Source organism: Clarias gariepinus, chromosome 8 (genome assembly GCF_024256425.1).
Source record: "Clarias gariepinus isolate MV-2021 ecotype Netherlands chromosome 8, CGAR_prim_01v2, whole genome shotgun sequence".
NCBI classification, from domain to species: Eukaryota; Metazoa; Chordata; class Actinopteri; order Siluriformes; family Clariidae; genus Clarias; species Clarias gariepinus.
Genome location: NC_071107.1, coordinates 20,196,928 through 20,220,083, shown reverse-complemented (window position 1 = coordinate 20,220,083; position 23,156 = coordinate 20,196,928). Strand labels below are relative to the sequence as shown.

At 37.4% G+C, this 23,156-nt stretch overlaps 1 protein-coding gene across 1 annotated transcript; it reads left to right on the top strand.

Moving 5' to 3' along the window:
• The first annotated feature begins 5,312 nt into the window (after positions 1-5,312).
• On the top strand, positions 5,313-22,320 carry ikzf1 (IKAROS family zinc finger 1 (Ikaros)). Its single transcript, XM_053501931.1, is given in 9 exon segments — positions 5,313-5,560; positions 5,562-5,709; positions 10,522-10,575; positions 10,980-11,099; positions 16,262-16,540; positions 18,483-18,650; positions 18,804-18,929; positions 19,479-19,610; positions 20,111-22,320. Coding segments are annotated over 9 exon segments (1,884 nt in total). The 5' UTR covers positions 5,313-5,428; the 3' UTR covers positions 20,836-22,320.
• Positions 22,321-23,156: the final 836 nt, after the last annotated feature.

The following is a 23,156-nucleotide window of genomic DNA, read 5'->3' as shown; positions in this document are numbered from 1 at the left end:
CCTTAATCTAAAGGATGATTTTACCAAAGTTTTAACATGTTTACGTTTAAAACAGGTTTCTAGTAATATAAACAATTTTATATACATCCATAGTTTACAGAATACAGATTTTCAGAACACAATGAAAAAAAAACTTAAATTCAGTAATAAATGTATTCATTTTATTATGATCCATTTGTATATAGCTGCTAAAGGTAAATATAGAAATTGGGTGCTAAAAAGAGGCCCCATTGCTACCCGTAGTATGTGTTAGGTGCTATAGTTAATGCCAGCACACTCCAGCAGATTGCTTAGCTTGCTGTTTCTGTCTGTTAGTTAGAGCGCAGAGCCGTGAAGGGAACAGCCCTGTCCACACCATTTCCATAGATGGAGATGTGGTTAGGAGATAACTAACGTCCACACTGGGGCCACATGGACGCTTTACTGGCCTGGCTTTGGTTTTTAGGGGCCTGGCCTCTGCATCTCATTTCACAAGTTACAAGTGTTTTTTTTTTTTTTGTTGTTTTTTTTTGAGCTCTCGTTCACTATTAGCTTTGATGCAACTGAAATGAGAAGACACAACAGTCACAGCATGCCAAAAAACACACAATGCTGCATCAAAAAAAGTTCTACTAAACTGGAATATTATTATATTAATTAACACCATGCATGCTTAAAAAAGCAAAACATTACAACACTTGCAAGATTTGAACTGACTTATTTTATGCTAATGTCTATTTCCATAAAGTATGATGCTTTTATTTTTGGTTGAGTTACTTTATAAAAAAGGTGTTAAACTTGTTAAGAAATATACCTATTTTACCAACTACCATTATAATGACATGTCAATCAGTTAATCATAGAAAAAGACTATGTTGATGTTTAAAACATCATTTAAGGAACAAAGCACAATGAAGTGTGCTGTCATAGGAAATTAATCAATGTCTGTGTGATGTGTTACCATGGCAAAGTTGATTATTTACCAAAAACAGCATGTGCATAGTAAAGCATGGCACGTTGTACTATAAAATATTTTAATGAACACGTTAATATAAACCTGTCATTTTCCCTGCAGCTGTCATACTATAAAAATAAATGAATTAATCCACCAATTAGAATCGACAATTTGACAGTGCGGTGGGATGATAAGTTTTAAAGTACGATACTGCAGCTGGTGTGGTATTTTAGAAAAACAAGTTACAGTACAAGGAGATTATACCACATCAAATGACCTTAATGGCTTATATAGGACACCCAGAATCATTAACTTAATCATTAACTTTGTCATCGTACGGCTCTTTGAAATTTACATTTACATTTACATTTAGGCATTTGGCAGACGCTCTTATCCAGAGCGACTTACAAAAAGTGCTTTAAAGTTTACATTATTGGATACATACTTACACTGGGTTAACTAGGTTAATAACTAAGTGCCATTAGTCCAACACAACAGGGAAGAGGTTAAAAAAAAAAAAAAAGAAAAGATTAAAGATGTACATTTGAATGAGAATTAAAATGTTTAATATTATATTTTTACAAAATATTATAAACATAAAACTGAAGTACCTCATAAATAGTAACTATTTAAAAATGCACTACAATGTTCTTTTATGGTTTTACAGTTTACAATTTAAATATTGATTACCCATGGGGCATCCCCTTTGTTATTTTTTTTTCTTCAGTGCAATGATGACAAACCAAATATATACTCTATATATTTTGTTTAAATTAGGTAACTTAGTTTTTTTTAGTACTACAGACTACTATTTATAGTAGTATTATATAATATAATATACAGTGTGGGCAAAAATAAAAATGTACTTCTGCATAGAGAAGGTCATGTTCTCACCCTTGATGCTGGAATACCCCTGCTCTACACATTGTAGTGCTTTCCTACTTCACCTGATTCAATCAACTGCTTAACAACCCTTCCTGAGTAATGGGTGTGTTAGAGGAGGAAAACACGTATGTACGTAAAATATGTAGGGCATTGGGTATTCCAAAGGCACTTGTGCAGTCGGTTAAATCCACTGGCTGCAAAGGCCTTCTGCATAAACGTATATGTAAAGTACATGTAATTTCTCATTAAATGAAAGCACATTTTTTAAATTATAGCCAGCATTTCTATTTATGTGATTTATTTTTTCTGTTTATGACCTCTTTGCTAATGAGTAAACGGTCATCTATTAAACATAAGATTGTTTCTAAAACATTACTATTTATTTGTCTTACAAATAAATTTTTTGTTTTCTTATTTGCTCATTAATTATTTTGAAAGGTATATTTGATTTTTTTTTTTTTGAATAACCTCTAATGATGTCTAATAATGATCTCTAGCCAGCAATGACAATCTAGTAAGAAATAAAATAAGGTATCTCACTACCTGAGGAAAAACACATAATCTCAGACCTGATATTATTATTATTTTTAACACAATATCTTCTTAGTTGTGTTACAAAAGCCGCTAGTCTGATTAGCACAGTGCTGGCAATAAATGGCCATATTTTACACCACAAATTTCAGTTTGGAGCTCCACTAAAGAAAGGATTTAACATATTTTTTACAGATTTATTCATTCTTTAGTTCAATTTTAAGACTGCTAAACTATGCTGGATGAGATTCCATTTGTAAATATATTACACACAGATGTACGTATAATCATATAATATTTATGCTCTGATACAATAGTATTTTACAATACCACGGAAGATAATTTATAATATAATATTAGTACTCTAGTGAGAAATTCTAATTTATTAATTTCCTAAACTATCCTACCTGATTTTGTTTCTTGGGCCATGATACTATTGTGCTATATCACTTATATAAAAATATTTATTCCCTCACATCTGTGCATGTTTAGTTGTCTTCCTCTGGTTTCCTCAGCCCATCTCCCCTTCTCATCCTCCTTGGTCTACTTTCTATCAGTGGCTTAATTTTCATGTTGGCGTCACAAATATAACGGCTGATTCTTCAACAGTCTTTTAGGCGCTTTTCCATACTCACTCGTGCGAAAGATTAATTTCTCTGCCTCCCCTTTATATTTTTTTTCCTGTCATTTCTCCATAAAGAGGGTAAATGTCAGGCATGCCTGACTCCTTCTACTGACACATCCATTCCAGCAGATGATTACCATAAGGAAATTGACACTTTAGTGCGCACAAGGGAATTTAATTTACTCTGACATCTTGCTGCATAATGTATTCCCAAAGAACGTGAAGCTCCAAATTGAGATTTTAAGTAAATTTGACTATTAATGTGATTACCGATCTCAACCACTTCAAACTTAAATCAGTTATGGATTACAAGATGTTTAAGCGGCTAAGCTATAGGCTGCTTAAAGATCCATGAAATAACAATGGACAACACACTTCTATTAGTCTATCCATAATTGGTGTTCATTTAATTGAGTTAATGAGTTTTACCCGCTACATCAATCTGTGGTGAATCTAATGAGATCTTATGGTTAATGTATGGGGGTGTTTCATTATAGTTCATATATATTAGTTTATACCTTTTCAGAAACAAATACATTAAAACCCAGTTAGATTATAGAATATAGTGTTTTTTGTAACTAAAAGGTCAGCTAATAATAATAATAATAATAATAATAATAATAATAATAATAATAGAAAAGGCTGAAGAAATGTATGAATATATAAGGTTATGATATGTCCTGATGTCCTCCCATGCTCCTGACGTTTCAGGCAAAGTCATTTATGCTGAGTCACTGGGATTTGTTGGTATCTCTGGCTTGGAAGCCCCAGTTCAGCTCTGCTAGTGTTGATTGGAGCCGGAGTACAGTTTGCTGACTCATGCCCCCTGTTTGAATTCCCTCCGCCTGGCCTCTTGCCTATGGAGTGGACCTACATCAAACCTCCATAGTGTAGAATTATAGACTGGGATGAAAACATGATCTCCACTGTCACTGACCGTGCTCTTAAGACTTCTTAACATATTCAGTAATCATCCAATGAGCCTAAACAGCACAGTACATCAGGTAATCCTGCAGCAGCAAGCCAATATCATCCATTTTTTCCCCACTCACACGGACCAACTGCCTGTGAAAGTCCTCCTGGCTGACTGGAGATAAGAGCTGCGTCCTACTACACATGACTCAGCAGCTTAAACAGGGAGGGTCAAACATTAGGATCACTGGGAGAGAGAAGTTAGAATTTTCCAACTGGCTTACATTGCCTTCCAATGTAGCCTTGAAGCAGTGTACTGGAAACATCATTTACAATATAATGACAAAACATGGGAATGAAATGAGTCTATTTATTTTAACCAAACTTGCTCCCATTCTCATTATTTATTGACAACATCTATAAATATTAATGCAAAAATGATATCTCTTGGAGTAATTGGTAGCAGTATCATCAGTGCATCCATTTTGAGTCAAATGATTAGTTTTATAATAGTCATAAAGAAGTGGCTAAGAATGTTGTTCATGAGATCATGGAACAGAATCGATGTGTTTAATATGACTGGAATTTTTTATTTAAGTGGCAAACATATTAAGTTCCCTAAAGAGTTTTTTAGGCTTACTGTGTTTAAAAATATAAAAATATATATATATAAATATATATCAAATATATCTTTTTTTTTAAGATTTAATATACAGTTAAAACACTAGTTTTTTTTATTAGGATACAAGTCAACTTAGTTTTCTAAGGCAAGCAATGGTTAGACCAAAGTGTCATATCTGTAATGTGTAGGCTTTAATATAAACAGTGGGTAAAACAGGTCATGTGGTTAGATGTAGTGTATAGAGTAATAGAGAATAAATTGCCACGTCATCATATTTTTGTCAACAGGGTGAGCAGTACAATATTAGTATTAAGGAAAATAAAAACAGAGTATTAAGGAAAATGAAAAATTCCTAAAATACATTTTAAAAAATGACTTTTATGGGAATTAACCAATACGCTATTAGTAGGAGCATTGCTTAAATTTCTGCCTGTGAAGCCCCTGCGTATGACACACTGAGACATAGAGACAAAACCAGAAAGCTTGCACAGATAAAGTCATCGTAATGACTGTGATAGTCAGTGTGAAAAAAAAATAGGCTGAGGAACAAACATGGCTTTTGAGAACATTATGAGTACTATACAGGAAAATTACAGGAAATGTAACTCCTGATGGAGGTCTACAATAAAGTCTAGGAAATTCATAGTGAGGAGAGGATTGTGGTTATTAATATTTATTTAGTGACAGTTCAGTTATTAAATGAAATGTTATGACCAAAAAAAAAAAAAAAATTGGGGAAATTTTATCATGTATTTTATAATATATTTATATCTAAATATGTTCTTATATTATTAGGCTTACCCACAGTATTGTTAGTGAAATCAGGTAACAAGAAGAGACCCTGAGTGCTACTCGCTCTCTTGAGAGAGACTAAATGAATAACTCATGAAGGGTCCACTCTGCTCATCCCATCTCATGCATGGGTGCCAGCGCTACTCTACTGGCCGCTCTCATTGACTGGCACGACGCAGGGTGCCAGGGGCTTGCGGGAGCCGCTCGGCCTGTGGAAAATAAAAGCTTGCGGGAGGTTTCGGCTGATTGCAGACGCGTAAGGCATGCTGGGCTGGAAGGAGGAAGTGCAGTGGGGAGGAGGGGAGGGACCGCGCATCCCCAGCGCCTCCGCGCCGCCTCGGACTGCGCCACATGGAGCGGTGCGCGCCTGGAACAGCTTCATACTGCACCCGAGCCGAGGACTAACAGGTATGGACATCAACTCCATCGCGCTTCACACACCTACACACACTTACACACACTCAGGTGCGCCAGTTTGGGGGTCAAAGTGGAAAGAAAGTTCTGCTGGGAGACTGAGAAAGAGCGGGCAGATAGTGGAAAACTTTAGTCCTGTATAAAGCAGGCAGCAGGTGCGCTTCAACTTCTCCCAGACACTCACAGCGTAGAGTGGTAAAAAAGTTTCAGGCTTCCCCCTTTGTTTTCAGCTACCTTACGAATAATAATCAGTAGACAGATTTGGAGGACTTTTGGAGATGAATTTCGGTTATGAACATGCGACATTTTCCATCTGGTTTTCCAAAGAGGAATCGCGTCCCTCCATCCAACCGTGTGACTGGACTCACAACTGATTGTTTTGGCTCGTAAACACAACAGGCTTTAGTCAGAAAGTGTAAAAGAAATATTTTCGTTATTTAAGAATTTTAGAAAGAATATTGGCTGAGAGAAACGCTGTCCTTTACTTTCGGAAGCGCCTCATACTGAGAGGCACCTGTTGCTCTTTCCGCCCTTCACTAACACACAGACTTTTCCCTCTCTCTGTCTTTCTCTCTGTCTGTTTTATAATATTTCGTTAAACACTCCATTTTTAATTACGTATTGATACATAAATTAAATGTTATGCTTATGGTATTTAGATATCCTCGAACATATTTAATTTCATCCTAACTAATATTCTGGAATAACTTTATTCCAACCGAGCAACATATTTATCCATAAAATACAGTCTGTGAGAATGAATTTGCTCGGCTAGATCAGCCGGTGAAAAACAATAGGCAAAGTATGAAAGATTTGCATCTTTTCCCTCATGGGACAGCTAAAACGAAGCCTAATTTTGTCTCTTTGTATCCTTGCTATAACAACTTACATTCTGTGTGTGTGACTTAACGTCCGTGCTTATTCAGTCCCAAAAAACGGAAAAAATACAAATAAAAAATGCGCACACGGTAATCAGAAGGAACATTTTAAATGGGTGTATTTTTACATATATTTAAAATCTTATATTTCTTAGCTTTGACATTAAAGACAAATCCTGCCCCTTCTGTCTATTTTTTTAGGTGAAGAAACAGTGCTTATTTTTTTATTATTATGGTGATTGCTTTTTTAGAATGGGTAATATTATATTTTGTACAAAATTATTCAAATTTAAAAAAGTGTCATTATATATATATATATATATATATATATATATATATATATATATATATAGAGAGAGAGAGAGAGAGAGAGAGAGAGAGATATGAAGTAGTGTAGGCCAGTGTAGTGAAGTGGAGAAGATGTAAATGAGCCTGTGCTGGAGTTTTATTTGACTGAAAGCTGTGAGCTGTAGGTCTTGATCATCACCACCATCATCAACTCACACTGAAAGAGATCAACTCGTCCAGCACTGTGCTGAAATCCCCACTGATGCAAGACCAGTCAGTCAGAGAAGAAGTTATTCCAACCCTTCCTGGGTTACTAACTTCGCCCCGGCTAATTAGAAATACTTAGTAATATTTTAGGTCGGAAGCCCACCCATTCCCATCATCTCTTGTAGCTCTTTTTTAGAAGTGCACGCAATTTCTGTAACGGGTGGACATGCATCAGTGGTTGGATACACACTTTGGAAATTAAAAACGTCAATAAAACTACATTTACATTTAAGTCAGTTTGGGGTTTACATCTCTGAATGGCAATGATATTTATTTAAAAGAAATTATAATTTTTAAAAAATCCTCATTGGGGTGTCATTAAAGGGCACTTTACATATATCAGTAAATACAATTTAATAATAATAATTATTATTATTATTATAATTATTATAATAATATGAATAATAATACACAGACCTTTTTAGATTCCTACAAAATACATCCATACTTTTTTTTTTTTTAAACACAACTACAAATAAAATAGTTCCATATACACACCTCATCTGGATCTGGATCACCTGCATAAATGTAGTTAAAAAAATACAACGATACAGCAGCTATTTTTGTGAGATCTGTAAACACATTAGGCCGGGAGTTTCAGGAATATCCCTGATATATTATTCAGCAGATGTTTTTAGAAAACATGGAATTTACCAGACTTTTTTCAGTACAGTATGTGTAATATCCTTTTAGTTTCACCCAAAGCAAAAATTCCAGAATTCCACATTTACATAAACTTTATTGTTTTGAGGATTTCTGAGCTCCTGATTATTTTGTTAGATTTTTAATCCTGAGTCAAATTAATTAGTTCCAAGTAGTGGTGTAGTAGAGTTGCTCTCACCTCTGAAATCCTCTGACCTGAGCCATGTCATTTTGTCTGTTTAACGGTTTTGCATCTGACAGTCTCCACCCTACTCTGCTTGAGCTCCTTTGTTGTGCTGCTTTGCTTCCTTCCAAGCAAACACACTCTCTATCTTTTCATATGATATGTCTGCAAACGGTGCTTAAAGTTACATGTTAATTGTCCTATAGTAAAGAGGTCATCTTAAATATATACACACTCACACATGCATAGAACAGGACAACAGCATAAAAACTGTATAACAATTGCCTTAATGGTTAGACAGTAATTTAAAAGAATTATATTTTAGTGCCATAATCTTTTATTAACAGTCTGTTCAAATATGAGAATATATTTGTCTTCAGAGGAACTTGCTGCATGTCATTAGCAGAGTATTAAACTTCCTATTCTCTGAGCAAGTATCCTGAACACATTATGACCAACATTAAAATTCTGGAATTTCTGCCTGTTTGTTATATAAAATGGAGTAGGAATAAAAAATATATAAAGTTGTTATGTACTGTTGCTCCAGTTCTAGTCATTTTTGAACTGAATCATGACTGATCTGTGACCTTTTTTTAATCAAATATCAACACTTTAACACCTACAGTTAAAAAGTGTGTGTAGTCAGATCTAACTTATTTGGGCAGGTTTCCCAGAAACATGGTAACATTATCATTGATAGATAGATTTGCTTTGTAATTTGAAAACCTTTAAAAACTTTTAAGAAACTTGGCTCACATTTGCAGGCTTACCCGTATTTAAATATGCGTAAGAACGACATGTTCTTTATAGCCTGCTCACAAGGAATTTTAATATTTTAACTTTGCTCTGTAGTTTATCCCTGATTTTATTCTGGAGTTAAAAATTCTTAAATAATGTCTCAATTAATGAATGAGATTTTTTTTAAAATTTTGTATATACTTTATTTTGAAAAAGAAATGATACATTTTGGTGTACACACATAAGTGTTGATGTATTGACACGCAATTTCCAGACTAACTCCAGTACTGAAGAATTTGCCGTCATGAGAAAAATTAATGCCTCCACCCCCTCCTTTATCCAGAGCATCACTATTTCCCCTCACACTACCTACTCAGAAGAGGCGGCACAATGGGAATACTGACTAAATACACGTAACACACCCTCACACAATCACACGCATGCACAGCTGTCAGAAAACCAATAAGCAGCGGAGTCGAGCCATCTCGATCCGCGCATAAACATACTGACCTAGCTGACCTTTAACCTTCACACCCAGTACACAAGCACACCTCTTTCTCTACAAATACACCTAGGTCTAAGGAAGGTCTGTGTGCTGCTGTGGAGTTATCTGCAGAAAAGCAGAGGCATTGCGACATACGGATCGTGAACTTGTTTCCCGCTATTTGTTCCAAATGTGTGGAGCCATCTGTCAGTGAAAACAGGAAGGCCTAGGTTCCCCTTCTCCCAGAGGCGTGCTTCAGCTTGCTTGGCTATTTTCGGGAGCTTCACTTCTCCCTGCGTGGCCACAGGGGCCGGGTGCGGCCCTCCAGCGGGAGCGTCTTGAAGTGGCAGCAAGGAGGCTGAGGCTGTTGTGCCCATCTGCTGCAGGTCTGAGGGGACCGTGCATTATTAATGGGGCCACGCGCACTGGTGACTCCTTCGATGTGCAGGCCCGACCTGACAAATCCCTGCTCTTTCGGCCTACTGCATTCTCAAGCACTTTTTTTTTCTTGCATTTCATTTCTGTGACTGTGTTTTTAGTTTTAGTTGTAGACATTTTCACTTTTTATCCTTCTCTCATTCCCCTTCTATCATACTTCCTCTCTCTCTCTCTGTCTCTCTTTCATTTACTCCTCCTTTCTTTCTTCCTCTTTAATATCTCTGTCACCTCCCTCTCTCTCGCTCTCTCTCTCTCTCTCTCTCTCTCCATTTCTGTGTCCACTTCACCTTTTGTTTATGTCTACAGCTTGCCGGTGTGAGCGTGTATGAGTGAGAGAGAGAAAGAGAGACAGGCTGCCGGGCTTACCCATGCATGCTCAGTAAATTAGAGTGAACACGAGCGCCAATCAGCTGCCTATGCCAAACACCCGCATCCCCGTGACCCAGGGCCATCTAATTTTCTGCTTAATTTTGCGGCAGTCAGTTTGCATTTTTGGATGATTATGTGCTGGGAAATTAACAATAAATAACAAATGCGGTCTGAAAGGCTGTTCTTGAGTTCCCAGCACCCCACCCCTGAAGCCCACCATCCAGTTGCTCAGCCTACCCAAGCTGTCAGCCAGGGTAATGAAAATGTCTGTAGTTCTTTTGTAATGTAATGTGCAGGACAGTGGTGTCTGCTACTGGAATAGGAGTGTTATTGTAGGGGGTGATGAAGACACACAAAGAAAGGGCATTCCCCCTTTAATCACTTATCGCCCCCTCTTAGGGTGTTACATTTGCAACAGTAGGAGTTGATGAAACTGAAACACTTTTCTCTGACTCTGTCTCTCTGATTGTCTTATTCTGTCTGTCTCGCTCTCTCTCTCTTTCACTTGCTCCTGTTAGAGTACCTGCACAGGATGGAAACCGAAGAGGCACAGGAAATGTCCCAAATAGCAGGTATAGCACCATTTCATGCACTCAGAACAATACCAGAATGCGGTATGCCTCAGTAAAGCCAGATCCTGCCACACAGTGAGCTTCTTAAACAGCTCAGTCACGTCCAGAAGACTGATCACACATTGTTCTAAATCTTTCAGAGAGCTCTTTTCTATAAAAAAAAAACAGAGCAACAAATGGCGCACACAATAGTTAAAACAATAAGTTAATAGGTTTTGACTACAACAAATAAAAAAGACATTCCTGCAGAAAAGCTCCTGGTTAAACAAATTAGAACCAGAAACAAAAACCATATTAAATTAACAATTTATATATATTTATATATATATAAATGTGTGTACCTTGAAGCACGGAGAGTTATTTGTTTTATACATTATATCATAGTTTTACGTTTTATTTCTTAGGGACAGACAGCCCCACTACTAATGAGGGGGCAGAAGAGCAAGAGGAGGCTATGCCTGTCCCTGAGGACCTGTCCACTAGCACAGGTCTCCAGAACAATAATCGCACCGACAAACCAACAGGTGGGTGAGACCAATGTGACAGCCCTTTAAATCACTTTTACTTTAGAGGTTTACACTAAAAATACAGTCCATGCAATACCCAGTGTGTGAAACAGACCATGAAATACCTCAATTATGATATGGGAGAAAGTAAAAATTATTTAGAAAAGCACCAGGTCTAAGGATAATCCAAAGAGTTTATTCAAAGAATGAAAAATCAAATAAGGTATTCCATATAAAAAATGCAAGCTTGAACACTATATGTGCTGAAGAAAAGGAAAGAGAAAAAAGACCTGAGAATTTTAATATAAACCTTCATAGATAGACAGATTTGAAATGTAAGGCTGTATGAGGCTGTCTTTAAAAAAAAAAAACAACAACAACAACAAAACAAACAAACAAATTTAAAATCCAGTTCTTTGTTAAAGTATGGCTTGATGAAAATTTATAATGGCAAATTTTTACACATCGTGGACTTTTGTTTCTTTCTTAAAAAAGCAGTAGCAGCATTAGTATTATCAAGTTATCATGTGTGGTTTATTTAGCCCCTGGTTTGAGGCCACCCTTTCTGCACATCGATGATTATGATTAGAATGTTTATGTTCCTTTTTTCTCCATATTCAGAAACAGAAAGGAGAAGGCAGGAAACAAGAAACTGTTACACACACACACACACACACACACTTTGTAACAAAGACTTCATTGCATTATATATTTATTTATGATCTACATTTGTACTTAAATCATATACTAATCATGACGATGTAGATAAATAACTTTTCATATTGCTACATGTCACTTGTAAAATTCTTTAAAAACTTTGTTAAAATATGATCTTGGTATCTATTTAACACCTGGCTGGATGCTTCACTATTAGCTTCACTATTTTCTTTCATTTTTTTGTATTCTGGGAGAAAACCAGCAGTCTCACATGATATGAAAAAGATACCCTGTTGGGTGAAAGAGAGATTTCTCAGTAAGACACGCTTTCGTAGTATAAAAGTGCCAGAAGAGCGCATGAGCATGAAGTAGGTTAAGTAGAAGCAAACTCTGTGATGTGGATAGGAATGGACCTGGCTAAGCTGAGGTTAGCAGATGGCCTGTTTAAAATCGTGATGTATTTTAGTTTAGGAATTTTCCCCTCCAGTAGTTCCAGATTAGCTTGCCCCAAACACTTTGAAGCTGCCGTAATTTAAAAAGAGACAGAGAGAGAGAAAGAGAGAGAGAGAGAGAAAAAAAGAGAGCGAGAGAGAGAGAAAAAATAAGATGTCAGAGGAAACTGAAATAGGATGTGCAAGAGTTTCCTAAGAAGAACTTGCCAGAACACAGTTTCAACACTCGTACGAGGAGATAAAATGTTCAGGAGCAACACTAGACAGGCGGCACTACACTGACACACACGTACATACGCACAAGAACACAGGACTGCACCTGCACTTTTTTTGCCATGCTTTCACTTCAACTGCCAAGCTACACCTACTCTCTCTCTCTCTCTCTCTCTCTCTCTCTCTTTCTCTCTCATGCACACACCTCACTTGTCATATGATCCTTACGAGGATCTTCCATTAACATAATTATTAAGTATATAGTGTAAATGAAACAAAGTTTACAGAAAAACATAATCTGTAACAAACAAAGCGCTTATGATAGAGTAGGATTTGCATGCTGTGGTGATACCTTTAGTGCTGTGGCATGAAATGGATGAGCTAAAATCGTCCGCCTTAAATAGCGGATATGGGTATATAAGCTTGTGTCAGAGGAACATTAGAAAGCCTGTAACAAAGGCGCATTGTGGACAGCGGTGTTTACGTCATCCACTCTGATAGCAACACACAGATAGCTATTGATTAGTCATTTCACTTCTCATTGACACACTGTCAGCATGATTTTTAAAGTCCTTACCATAACGTTTATCATGCACTGCAACCGTCACTAGGAGAAAGGGACAGCAAATAAAAAAATACTTAAAAATGTTGGTCTGAATTTTAGTCTTTAAGAATGTTTTAAGCTAAAAGTTCAAACTGGCATATGAATTTTAAAAATCATTTACAGGCACGAAGGAAAAGTATTATGTGAATAATCTCAACAGTAAAGATATTTAAAATGTTTAAACCTTATGGAATGCTGAACTTTATCTCCAGCTGTCTGACAAGTAGCATGTTTGCAAGATAAAATGTTCTACTTCAGAGGTTCGTATTTTGCAGAATAATGGGTTTTAAACAGGCTATTTGATACAGGCTGTAGATAATCTTAAATTTTGCCTATGTGCGCGTGTGCGTGTGTGCACTGTCCTTGAAGATGTAATCAGCCAGTGTGTGAGAGGATGTGACTATTATATCTTTGCAGTGCATCACTGCTTTTCAGATTAATGCAGAAACTTGGTAATGGAGCAGTAGCTATCTGTGCTGATCATTTACTACTGGGTTGCAATGTGCTATTCGATCAGGAGTGTGTAAGTAGGAGAGAGGAAGGAGAAGAGCATCAGAATCACACGCACTGTGATGGCTCGCGCTGTCTGTCTTAGCCATGCTCTTAAAAAACTTCCATAACAGGGTCACGTAATGTCAGATAGTTCATTCCAGGTCTTACGTGATCCAAAAATCTTGTAATAAATAAAGTAAAAATTGAAAGCTGATCTAAACATGGTGTTACTTTATATATATATATATTTTTTTTTTTCCTTTGTTTTAGAGCACAGAGTTTTTAATGGACAAATGATTGGTCGGTCGCTTTGTGTCACGGCCGTTTTACAGTCAAACGTTCTGAAGTTCCTAAAAATGCAAAAGAAGCAGTGCCTTTTTTTTTCCTTATCAAAGGTCGCATATGTGCAAGCGCACATGCACATATTCACACTGAGCAAAGCCGTGGTTTAGTGTGTGGCTCCAAGGCAACAAGTACAAAGCTATTTTCAGTTTGAGACAAGAGAAGCATTGCCTTGTGACGAACATAGCTGACACCCCAGTTTTACACATGCAGGACTATTGCAGTTAGGTGGCACTTCTGTCCCAGTGCTAGTAGAATGTGTACCACAGGGTGATTGTAAATCTGCTCTGTGCTTTAATAGAGTTCAGGTTAATGCGACAGGAAGTGACACAAGTCATGTTGTAAGCAGGATGAAATGAGCTCCGATGTCACCTCTCTTCTTCTCTGTACAAGTGCACTGCTCTTTGTTTGTTCTTGCCTGTGGGTTTTGACACTTGCTTCCCAAAAAGGGTAAATTAGGATGTGTGACAAACATTATATAAAGTAAAAGCTCCTGTTCCCATCTCCAGTTTAGTCACAACTTCCCCAAATCCATGGGAGATTTCAGCACACTAGCAAAGTTAGTTCCTTCTGCCAAGCATGGGTCACATATCTCTGGACAAACCACTGAACAATACAAGCAGAAGGTCTGTGAGAAGCTGTAACAGCGTATGTGAGAGGATTGTGGTCTATATACACAGGCTATAGTCTGAGACCTATTCCTACAGAATTCTCACTTGGGATTGTATACCATACAGAACTTGGAAAATTATAATTAGTTATTAGAACTGAAATAAGGTATGGATGTGTGACTCCCAGCAGATTAAAGTAGCTGAGGAGCTGCTGGAATTTGAAAATATTGAAGCTACAGAGGAAAATTGCCAAACAGAATAGAAGCACTGATCAGCAGCTGTATCTTGCAGGCCGTGGCTCATGAAGAGAAGCACTTTTGCTATCAGTATAGTGAGCTCACACGTTTTCATCTTTGAGCTGACACTTACTCAACTTCCTCTTAAAATGAGCTATTCTGTCTGGGTGCCTCTCCCAGAGTGGTTTGTGGCATTTTGCAGCAGTGAATATGGCTTTCTTGTCTTTACATATTACTACTTAAGATATTTTAGATCACTACTTTAGCTAAAATAGATGCATAGCTAGTTTAGTTTAAAATACAGCAGAAAGGAACTGAGGTTCACTCTCTGTATGAATCATGTGACTCATGTGCTGATCCATGTAGTGCCTTTAGCTAAACACTGAAACAGTGTTTTTGTTCCACAAAATAGCTTCACAATTCCCTGTCTGTGCTTCCCTTTCTGTCACTTCTCCATAATTCTTGGCCTTGTTTTTTTTTTTCGGTTGGACTGGCTATGCTACAGAAGCTTCCCCTTTTCTCCTAGATTCCTATATTTCATTATTTCCACTTCTTCCTCTTCGGTGTGTACAAATGGAGGTAAATGCATGAGGAAATCAAACATGGCACCATGACATGTTAACCACACGACCCAAACCCAGTGAGAACCGTTTTTAAACAAAGAGCAGCAGTGTGAAAGCGGGTGCATAAAATTGCACTCGTAAAAAAAAAAAAGACGCAAAAAAGAAAAAGGAAGGATGGTAGTCCCAAAGGCACTAAGCAACAAAATCAGGTTTTGTCTTCAGCGTGAAACTCTTCAGACTGTACTGTGTTGTTTTCAGGTTAGAGATAAATTAGCTCTTGTTTTTGTTCTTAAATTCAAACCCTTTCATGCATTAGAAATCTAGATTGTTTTATTAATCACTCTAACTCCCTCATCTCTATAGTCTCACTTGCATTAATGTAAGTGTGTATGTATTTACCACGGTTTGTTGGTCTGGTTTACACCGCTGCACTCCTCAGTTTCACAGTGCTTCCTGTGTCTCTGTTTCCTGTTTATCAGTCATTTGTTTCAGAGAACTGTGATACTGAGAGAGATGGGGTATGGAGTTTGTATTTCCCAATTCCTAAGTGAGTAAACTCATATAGGAGTTTGCTGTTTGACTGCTCAAAAAAGAATTGTGTTTGTCTAGTGTGAAGAGAAACCCAAGTATTTGAAATTGGCACTATTATTCAGATTATCAGAATTTCTTTTGTTTGCAACTTAGAAGGTTATCCTTTAACATTTAAGGTAAAAAAAAAGAAAGAAAAGCATTTCATATAATTTTTCATTTTAATAACAAAACAAAGGCACAAATGTCCAGCTTGTCCTCAAGTATTATGTCCTTCCCTAAAGTAATATAACATTGTAATACAAAAAATTAAAAAAATCACTTAATCCTGTTCACTAGATAGAAACATGTGACCTCTGGGCAGGGGCATAAATAATTATGTATACTAGAAAAAAAAAAGAAGAAAGTATTAGCTTAGTGATAGTCAGGTGAGCATTCAGCATGATGCTTCACTAAACAGGCCCACTGCCCTCTTTTTCCAGCCTGCAATATAAAAGTTGAGGCTCGGAGTGATGAGGAGAACGGGCTGGCCGCTGAGATGAATGGCGAGGAAGAGGAGTGTGTGGCCGAGGACTTGCGCATGCTCGATGGCTCAGGGGCCAAAGTGAACGGCTCCCACGCAGGCCCAGACAGCAAGCCAGCGCCCGCCTACCCTATGGCCGGGGGCATCCGCCTCCCCAATGGGAAGCTCAAGTGTGATATCTGTGGAATAGTTTGCATTGGGCCCAATGTGCTGATGGTGCACAAGCGAAGCCACACTGGTAAGCACAACTGCCATCTACTCTTCCCTCCCCTTAGTGTTACTCACACCCATAGCACAGAAGAGCTGACAGTGTGCAGGGCTTGATAGGATGCACATCACACGCAAGAGACATTTTGCAGATGCACAACAGATTAGAAGAGCCTGATGTGGCAGAGTGCATTATAGTACTATAAGGGTCACAGTTTAATGAGGAGCTACAGTGGATTTTAAAAATGTCACTGCAAGTCCTAAATCTTTCCTTGACATTAAAATGACAAATAAAAGAAATACAAACTCATTAAAACTACCAGTCTGTGGATTACACTCCACCTTTAGTACAGTCAAAAGCATTAACCTTACAATAAGTGGAGAGCTCAAATTTTTACCTTAGCTGTTTTGGGCGTTTTGTCTTGCTCAGTGAATCTATTCAGGCACAAAGTTAAAAGGGAATGAAGTAAATATTTGTGTATCTAAATTACAGTTGAAAGCAACATCACCAATTAGGCTGGAAGAAACTCTGATAAATTAAAATCATCAAAGTACTTAGTTATTTTCTGTGGCACTCAAGATTGGTATTCAGTTGTAATGAGCTCAAACCAGTGGTGGAGAACATTTTTCAAAAAGGCACTTAAGTTCAGCGCTTGAGAAGCTAATGAAACCCAAAATGGAAGAAAGGAACTGAGGACTAATGCAAATGCAAACAGAAACTACAATAAAAGATATAATGAAGTGCTTCCTATTTAAATATAAATATTCGCTGGTGAGACTGTTCTCCTAAAATGCCTTTTTAATGAGTTTCTTTTTTTCCTTCCAGTAGTTTTACTGCTTCACTGGTGACTCTTATTTTATAGGGGGCCTTTGAAGAGAAGCTCGCATTAAAGCGGTTCTCCGAGAATGCCACAACACTCGCGTACCCTGGATATTGGTTTATTCCAGAGGCGCTGATCAGGAAGAGTGGCTCTCAAACACAAAGCGCTTCCCTCGCTTTATTTAAATGAGCTCTGCCATTTGCATTGTGATGGGCCGCCCTTATTTGAGAGTAGAAGAAGAGGGGGGGAAATGAGATTTTGAGATCAAATTGACCCAGGCAGCGGTGCATTACGAAGCTGGCAGGCCGAGGCAGAAAGGCTCGTGTTCGATCTGAGGGGCAGGCAGCGCGCGAGCCACGGCGCACACTGGGCGGGGCTTCTGCCTCTGATGGGCCTCTCGCGCTCTGTGGCAGCGTGTAGAGCTGTGACCCGAATGCACAGTGCAAACAGGGCCACTGAGAGAGACAGACAGACAGAGAGAGAGTAATAAAGTGAGGGACAGGAAGAGAGAGAGGCCTCAGAGTTACAGAGACAGCCCCAGAGTAATCACTGTACGCTTATCATCTACATGCTCGGGGTTTTTGCCTGTGTGCAGCTTTGTCCATGTAGTGCAAATGACTAACATGGCTACACGGTATATCTCATACTGGATTGAATTATAGCTGGCTTTAGGGGTCACAGCTATTACAAGACATAAACAAGTTCTAGCATTTACACCTTAAAAAAACAGTGTAAATAATAATAATAATAATAATAATAATTATATTCATAATAATAATAATACAAAGCAACAAAAAACATAAAAGGATGACAAATAGAATTTAAAAAATGGCTTTGTAACATATTGTTTGCTGTAAAGTAAAAATAAAAACAACAGGGTTTTCATTTGCATAATCCTTTTAATAATAATAACCATCAACATAATAATAATAATACATTTATACATTTATACTTTAACATTTATGTAAAAAGCTGATTCAAAAATGTCTCAGCTAAAACACATATAGATTTTTTTTTTGTTCCTATTAAAATGTATCAAACATTTGTCTTCAAGTCAAAGTGAACTTTTATCTGCAGTATCCTAAACAGATACTTTAAGAAAGTGCTGATTTGTTTAAGTTGCTCAAGTGTACACTTCATGCTTTTTCTCAGGTGAAAGGCCCTTCCAGTGCAGTCAGTGTGGGGCCTCCTTCACTCAGAAAGGCAACCTCCTACGCCACATCAAACTTCACTCTGGAGAGAAACCCTTTAAATGTCATCTATGTAACTATGCTTGCCGCCGAAGAGATGCCCTTACCGGACACCTCCGCACACATTCTGGTAACTTTTACTCCTCCCAAGGAACAGCATCGTGTCAATGACAACAATGACAAATTATCTAATTTTTTAGCCTATGTTTGGGCTGCTGTATAAAAAACATAAAACTGAATACATGGCTCACTTTGCACCATCGTTTTTCTTTTCAACTGACAGTTGGAAAGCCCCACAAGTGTGCATATTGTGGACGCAGCTATAAGCAGCGAAGCTCACTGGAAGAACACAAAGAACGATGCCACAACTACCTGCAGTGCATGGGCCTTCAGAACAGCATCTACTCAGGTCAGTGCTGAGCTCTCCCTAACTAAGTGTAAAGATACAAGCTCAGAGTTATGTTCCATTGATCAAATTTTATCTAGATTAACCTAGATCACAACCCATAAGTAGCCAGAGAATGTCAGCATAGTAATCCGTAATAATAAATATTTATGTAGTCTTACAACACATAGGCATATATTCATAGCCAGCAGTCTTTATTAAAAATTATAGAATGTTTATTTTTTTATATATTATTTAGATGTTATATATATTTTTAGACTTATATACATTTGAGTTAAGTACTATTTTGTTCTCACGTTATTTGAATCGAAAGGTTGAAGGACACTGGTTATTATTATTATTATTATTATTATTAGAAAGATATTATTAACATTGTGGCCAACCCTAAGTAAGAGATTTGAAAAAGATACACATGCATGCACACACAAGGAGGTGACATGGGTTCATTTCAGGTTTAAAGAGTCAAAATGTCAGTGCAGATGATGTCAGCCCAAAAGGATAGGTGTGTATATTTGAATCTTATGCGTGGTTTCTCTGTCTTGCATTTTATAGTGAAGGAAGAGAACAGCCAGAGTGAGCAGAGGGAAGAATTAAACCTGGCTGCGTCTGAGAGAGCCTTGGTGCTAGACAGAATAGCAAACAATGTAGCTAAGCGTAAGAGCTCTATGCCACAGAAGTTTGTAGGTAAGACGGGCAGTTTGCTTTCTTTATGTTTAAAGCAATGTGTATATTTCATAAAACCAGGATAATCTAAATGCTCTCATCTCTGGGGTGTATGTAAATGTGTACACAAAAAATGTTCCGCACAATATGGGGTCATACTTATAGTTTTATGCCAAATATGAACTTTATTTATAGCCCATATTTGTAAAAACTCAAGATGTTTTAACTCTAACTCAAGTCACCTATTTTTACTCATTTTTATAGTTTTTATGTACTGTATCTCTGGGCGAAACAAAAAAAATATTTTAAGTTATTTTAAATGTAATTATTGGCCTATTATTTTTATTTATTACTTGAATACTAATTTATGTTTTTTTCAAAATGCCTTTATAATTATAAAACACAACAACAGCTATTGTGCTCTTTAAGTATAAAACACAGGAATGATCATCTCCTTTTTATATACTTAACGAGGGCTTCGGGCCATTTTCTCCATCTCTCTTCCTCATTTTGTGTGTTAGGTGAGAAGCGTTTCGCTGACCTCTCATTTGAGAGCAACTCAGGTGAGATGATGCAGCCGTCAGCAGTGATTGACCAGGCAATCAACAGCGCCATAAGCTACCTAGGAGCTGAGGCTCTGCGGCCACTGGTTCAGACCCCACCAGGCTCGACAGGCGATATGGTAGTCAGCCCCATCTACAACATTCAAAAGTCCCAAACGTCTGAGAGCAACGGATTGTCGGCTAAAGATAGCGCAGCCGAGAACTTGCTCCTGCTTTCCAAGTCCAAGTCTGCAATGAGCGAGAAAGATGGCTCACCCAGTCACAGTGGCCAGGACTCCACTGACACCGAGAGCAACAATGAGGACCGGGCTGCTGGTGGAGGAGGACCGACGGCAAGTGGTCTTATCTATTTGACCAATCATATGGCTCCAGGAGCACGAAATGGTGCTTTGCCCCTGGTGAAGGAAGAGCAGAGGCACTTTGAGTCTCTGCGGGCGGTGGGAATGGAGCTGGGCATAGGAGTGTCTACAGAAGGCTTTAAAGTGCTAAGTGCTGATGGTGAGGAAGTGAGGGCGTATCGCTGTGTTCACTGCAGGGTGCTCTTCTTGGACCATGTCATGTATACCATTCACATGGGATGCCATGGCTTCCGAGACCCCTTTGAATGCAATCTATGTGGCTACCGCAGTCAGGACCGCTACGAGTTCTCCTCACACATCACACGTGGAGAACACCGCTACTGAGCGATTATGTACGCGCCCACACCTACACACATACATCGGTATAGTGATACCAGCATTCCAACACACATACAGTCATCAGTTATATGGCATTTGTAATATTGTTTTTTTAATGCATTGTCTGATCACTGTGTGCATGCTGAAAGGGTCAATTATTAATTTAATATACACTGATTACTGTAGAGAGATGTAAATAGAATTCATTGCCATGTCTATTTTTCTACAACTGTGTGAGTTACTGATAAATATATAATTGAAAATTGAAAATTGAAATCAAGGTAAATAGTTTTCAAAAACAACCCTATGTATTTTTTGTTTCTCTGAATTCATTGATAAAATAACCCTGGTTTGGAAGCCGCATTCGATAGATTTAAATGACTACATTGAATTTGCATTTATAGCCAATCTTAAAAAAAAACCAAGTAGCATTTCGGGAGAACACGTTAGTTTGGCTCAATAAGAAATTGTGTTATTTTGTTTGTAAATTGGAAATCACTTCTACAATTCTACTTGTATATGTAAATATACAGATTTTTAAAACTGTTAAAATACAGTTTCAAGTGTTAGTGTGAACATAAAGATATACGGCAATAACGATTGTATCCACTTCCAATCAACAGTTTGGACATGCTAGTTTGAATATTTTATATGTATCATTGTCTTGAACAGTGGTTCTCAACAGGTGCCCCTGCCCTGCACATTTTTGTGTTTTCCCTGTGCTCTACCATACACATTTAGCCTATTAATTAGCGATTAATTAAATAAGCTGTGCTGGGAGATGAGAGAACGCTAAAATGGAGCAGAGTTGAGAACCACTGGTCTTGAAGACTGTTTAAAAGAACTATTGAAATTTCAAAGACAAATGTAAATAATGAAGTTACAATTTTTGTATGTATCTTTAATAGGCCATTTATTATTAATACAAATAAGTGCTGGCTGTATTAAATTTGAAATTAAATAGTTTTCACGAAAAGTGTTTATTAAAAACTTTAGAGAAAGCAGTTGAAACAACCGCTGCCTTTGTGAGAACATTAGGAGAAGTCTCCTGTTCTCGTGAATCTGGCTGAGAAAATGCAGAGGATCTGCAAAGCTTCATCAGGGTTACTATTAATTAGCTAAAATCTAAAAGAGGTTTGGGGAATATGGGGAATAACCCAATATTTCTATTTTCACTATTGTTCTAAAATAGAAAATGGTTAAAAAAAATTATAATAATACTATTCAATGACCTGGTATGTCTAAACATTTGACTGGGAGTGTACTTCTTGTATCAGCAGTATTGAGAACTTAACACTTCTCAAAACTAAACTCCCCTTCCTGTATGTATTATGAGCAATTATTGTTCTGAAGTATTTCTTTTTTTATATTGATTTTTTGTTTTTGTTGTATTATTATTTAACCTTAGATTTACACAGAATTGGACACATCATCATCATCAGTGCTGAAATATGCTTGCAAAGTATCAATAAAAAATACATTCAACCAGTGTTTATGTATTTGAGTTTTTGATCTCTTTATTGAATAATTTGTTTTTTGAATAATATTTAGCTTAATCAAATACTTTTAAGCATTTCTTAAACCTGGGCATCATCAGTCATTTTCTGCTACTCAGATTGGAGAATAAGGGCATAGCCATGAACATTGTTACATTTAAAAGAAAAATTGTTCTTTAGCAAAAAAAATTCTAAGAAATAATTTATCAATGTACACTCATTGTCCACTTTGTTAGGGAGATGCACATTGATGCAGTTATCTAATCAGCGATTCATGTGGCAGCAGTGCCTAGAGCGTGTGCGCGCACAAACAAATCATGTAGATACAGGTCAAGGGTTATATTTAATATTCCCATCAAACATCAAAATGGGAAAATGATTTCTGGAACCAGTTTCTTTTTTTACAAATCCTAACTTTTTATGAAGCTGGGGTTAGAGTGCAGGATACAGTGCTCGTGGAATAAAGTGTTGCCCACAGTGGCATCTTGGTGGTGCTGGAGCTGACGTTCAGTGCTGCCACTGCAACATTGGGCTGGTGGTTTATTTTACGTACTGCTGATCTGGGAATTTGATCCGCACCATTCAGTAAAGTTTACACAGAATGGTGGTACAAATAAAAAACATCTCGTGTATGGTTTGTCTGGAGGCTAAACACTTTATTAATTTGAGAGATCAGAGGAACATGACCAGGCTGGTCTGAGCTGAAAGAAGTCTATAGAGTAACTCAAATAAATCACTCTTTACAACCATGGTGGGCAAAATAGCATCTCAGATGACACAACACGTTTAGCCAAGAACAAGTTTTGTAAGACACAGGCTCACTGAAACTGC